The sequence below is a fragment of the Macrosteles quadrilineatus genome, unplaced genomic scaffold (genome assembly GCF_028750875.1).
Source record: "Macrosteles quadrilineatus isolate MER2022 unplaced genomic scaffold, UCM_ALF_1.0 Scaffold_5__1_contigs__length_97177068, whole genome shotgun sequence".
In the NCBI taxonomy this organism is placed as follows: domain Eukaryota; kingdom Metazoa; phylum Arthropoda; class Insecta; order Hemiptera; family Cicadellidae; genus Macrosteles; species Macrosteles quadrilineatus.
In genome coordinates, this window is record NW_026542598.1 from 34,931,806 (window position 1) to 34,935,130 (window position 3,325).

Sequence of the window (3,325 nt, forward strand, 5' to 3'; positions counted from 1 at the left end):
TAAACAGTTCCCACACTCCGGACAGCTTGCCTGGACTACTTCATTCACCACTTCCTACGTCGTGGACCTATTTTCCTCCCTTCCGATAGAATTTTAGGAATGCAGATACCTTAATCTAATCGTTATAAACAGTTTCCACACTCCAGACTGCTCGCCTTTACTACTTCCTTCACCCCTTCCTACGTCACGGACCTGTTTTCCTCCCTTCTCATAGAATTTTAGGAACGCAGATACCTTCATCTAATCGTCATAAACAGTTTCCACACTCCAGACTGCTCGCCGTTACTACTTCCTTCACCACTTCCTACGTCGCGGATCTGTTTCGCTCTCTTCCCATAGCATTTTAAGATTGTAGATCCGTAAATCTAATCGTCATAAACAGTTCCCACACTCCGGACAGCTCGCCTTGACTACTTCCTTCACCACTTCCTACGTCACGGACCTGTTTTCCTCCCTTCCTATAGAATTTTAGGAATGCAGATACCTTCATCTAATCGTCATAAACAGTTTCCCCACTCCAGACTGCTCACCTTTACTACTTCCTTTACCACTTCATACGTCACGGACCTCATGCTAGTGTCGTCGTTTGATTATAATCTATGATCCATACCGTTTCTGTTCTAATATCTGTGGAATAATGCTATCGGCTATTTCTTTATCTACTGCATTCAAAAGTCAACAGCTGATCATATGTCTTTGTTTATGTGTCAAATACTGCTTCCATAAGGATTACATTGAAACTTTGAGACCCAGTTGGGCGTATTCCTGAGAGACTTTTTTAACGCCATATAGATGTTGGCACTCACCAATATGGTCTTTATCACCGTACAAAATTTGAAAACGATTGATTCAGCCGTCTAGGAGGAGTTTGCGTATTACGAAATGCATAAGAGTCGATGTATAAGAGCTTCGCTCGCTTCGCTCAATACTATGTGTCATCTTTTATTGAACCAATAAAATATGTTTTGTTCTTCCTTGTTTTACGTGTTTCATATTTTTAGTAAATTAAAACATAATTAACACAACTGAATTTATTGAACTCACAAATCAAACTAAACTAAAAAGTAAACAAAACATAATAATGTAAACAGTCATCTGACAGATGTTATAAATAAAACATATGGACTTATTTCTTGATACATAACACTCCTCCCCCCGTTAGGTAGTCCTTCAGATATGCCGGTGGTCGACGGATACGAACAGGTCGAGGACTCATGCTCATTGAAGTGTTTTGGGAGTTTGATCTAGAGACACGTGACCGAACAGGTTGTGGACTCGTGCTCATGCTAGTGGAGTCTTGAATTAAACCAGAAACGTTGAAACCAGCATCTTCTTGATGAGGGTTAATTGAACCTTCTATACCACTAAAGGAATTGCGAGATTGTTGCATCACTGATGGTCGCATTGGTTGTACGTCTGGTGTTCTCATCATAATAGGATTGCGAACCATTGATGGTGGTTGCACTGGAGTGATATGATGTGCTTCTGGTGTTCTCATTTGAATAGGATTCTGGAGTAGTGGGTGGAATGGTGGGTTTACTGGAGATTCAGGATTATCCAAGTGTGAGTTAGTAGATGCTTTTGATGTTTCTGAGCGAGGTGTCAATTGGTCAATATGACGTCGTATTTCAATGCCTTCTTTTGTTATCAAATGGTAGCTCAGTGGCCCGGTTATTCTAGTGACTTTAGCAGGAATCCACTTTGGTCCTCGCTGATTATAGTTTCTTGCAAATACGGAGTCATTTTCTTTAAATTTCCTCTGAGGTGACTGTTGGTAATCGTGAAGCGCTTTATCCAAGATTTTCTCTTCTTTGTCACTTGAAGAATAATCTGGGTGAACTCTGTCTAAGATGGTTCTAATACGCCTTCCGAACAGCAGTTCACTCGGTGACATATTAGTAGAACAATTTGGCGTTATATGAGATGATATTAGGAACTGAGCCAATCTTTTTTGCCAATCTCCTTGAAGTATTCGTCGCAAAGAATTTTTTGTCGTTTGGACCATCCTTTCTGCCTGACCATTCGATGACGGATGGTATGGTGCAACCACGACGTGGCGGATGCCATTGCTTTCATTAAACGATCGAAATTCTTGTGAAGTGAAAGCCGACCCGTTATCAGATACTATTGTGTCTGGAACACCATGTGTTGCGAAAAGGCTTCTGAGGACCTTTATAGTTGATCTTGAATCTGTAGAAGGCACCAAAACTACTTCTAACCATTTGCTGAAAGAATCGACAACAATCAAAAACAACTTGTTTTGGAAGGGCCCAGCGAAATCTATGTGGAGACGAGACCAGGGTTGTTTCGTTTTCTCCCAGGGAAGAACTGTTGCTCTTGGAGGGTTGTGACGACTTTGTTGACATGCTTGACAAGAATTCACTATGTTTTCTATGTCTTGATCAAGTTTTGGCCACCAGAAATAGCTTCGAGCCAACGCCTTTGTTCGAACAATGCCCTCATGTCCCATGTGTAGAAGCTTCAGAGCTTGTTGCCTGAGAGTGGATGGAATGATCACCCTAGTCCTTCAAAGTAAACATTGTTTGTATTGAGAAATTGAATTTTGACGAGAAATGAAAGGCGTAAGGTTGAGATCTGAGTTATGAGTTGGCCAACCACGTTGAGTCCATAATAGTACTTTAGATAGAAGTGGATCCTTTTCTGTTTCTTTTGCTATTATATTAGCGGTGATTGGTTTAACCTCATCGGATTCAATGTATAGCACGTCATTCAAGACTTCATTTATCTCTTGATCAACAACATTGGAGGAACATGGAAGACGACTCAAACCATCAGCATTCGGAATAGAAATCCCCGGTTTGTATACAAGATCAAAGTCATATCCATTTAAAAGGATACTCCAGCGAATCATTCGAGGTGACAGTGTGTTTGGTGTTTGTTTATCCACAGTGAAAGACCCAGAAGTGGCTTATGATCTGTTCTAATTTCAAAATGCCTCCCATATAAGTAATTGTGGAATTTTTTAACCCCTCCAATGATGGAAAGTGCTTCCCTATCTACTTGAGCATATCTTCGTTCTGACTGACTCAGTGTCCTGGAATAAAACGCAATTGGAACTTCCTTTTCCCCTCGAACCTGACTAAGCACACAAACAATACCATAAGGAGATGCACCACAAGTTAGTATAAGATGGCTGGAGGGATTGTAATGAGCCAGTATACTATCGGAAGAAAGGAGCTTCTTTGAAGCATTGAAAGCAAGTTTATGTTTTTCCTCCCACCGCCATTTAACATTTTTGTCCAATAAGCGATGTAAAGGTTCTGCAACATTGGCTTTTTTGGGTAAAAACAGTGATAGAAATTAA

General features: G+C 40.6%; 1 protein-coding gene across 1 annotated transcript; it reads right to left on the minus strand.

Moving 5' to 3' along the window:
• Nucleotides 1-1,126: 1,126 nt before the first annotated feature.
• Nucleotides 1,127-3,029, minus strand: LOC128995515 (uncharacterized protein K02A2.6-like). The gene is made up of 2 exons (XM_054420533.1): nucleotides 3,022-3,029; nucleotides 1,127-2,525 (listed from the first exon to the last, which is right to left on the minus strand). Exons 1-2 carry the CDS (start codon nucleotides 3,027-3,029, stop codon nucleotides 1,127-1,129), a joined length of 1,407 nt encoding a protein of 468 aa, XP_054276508.1.
• Between the last annotated feature and the right edge of the window lie 296 nt (nucleotides 3,030-3,325).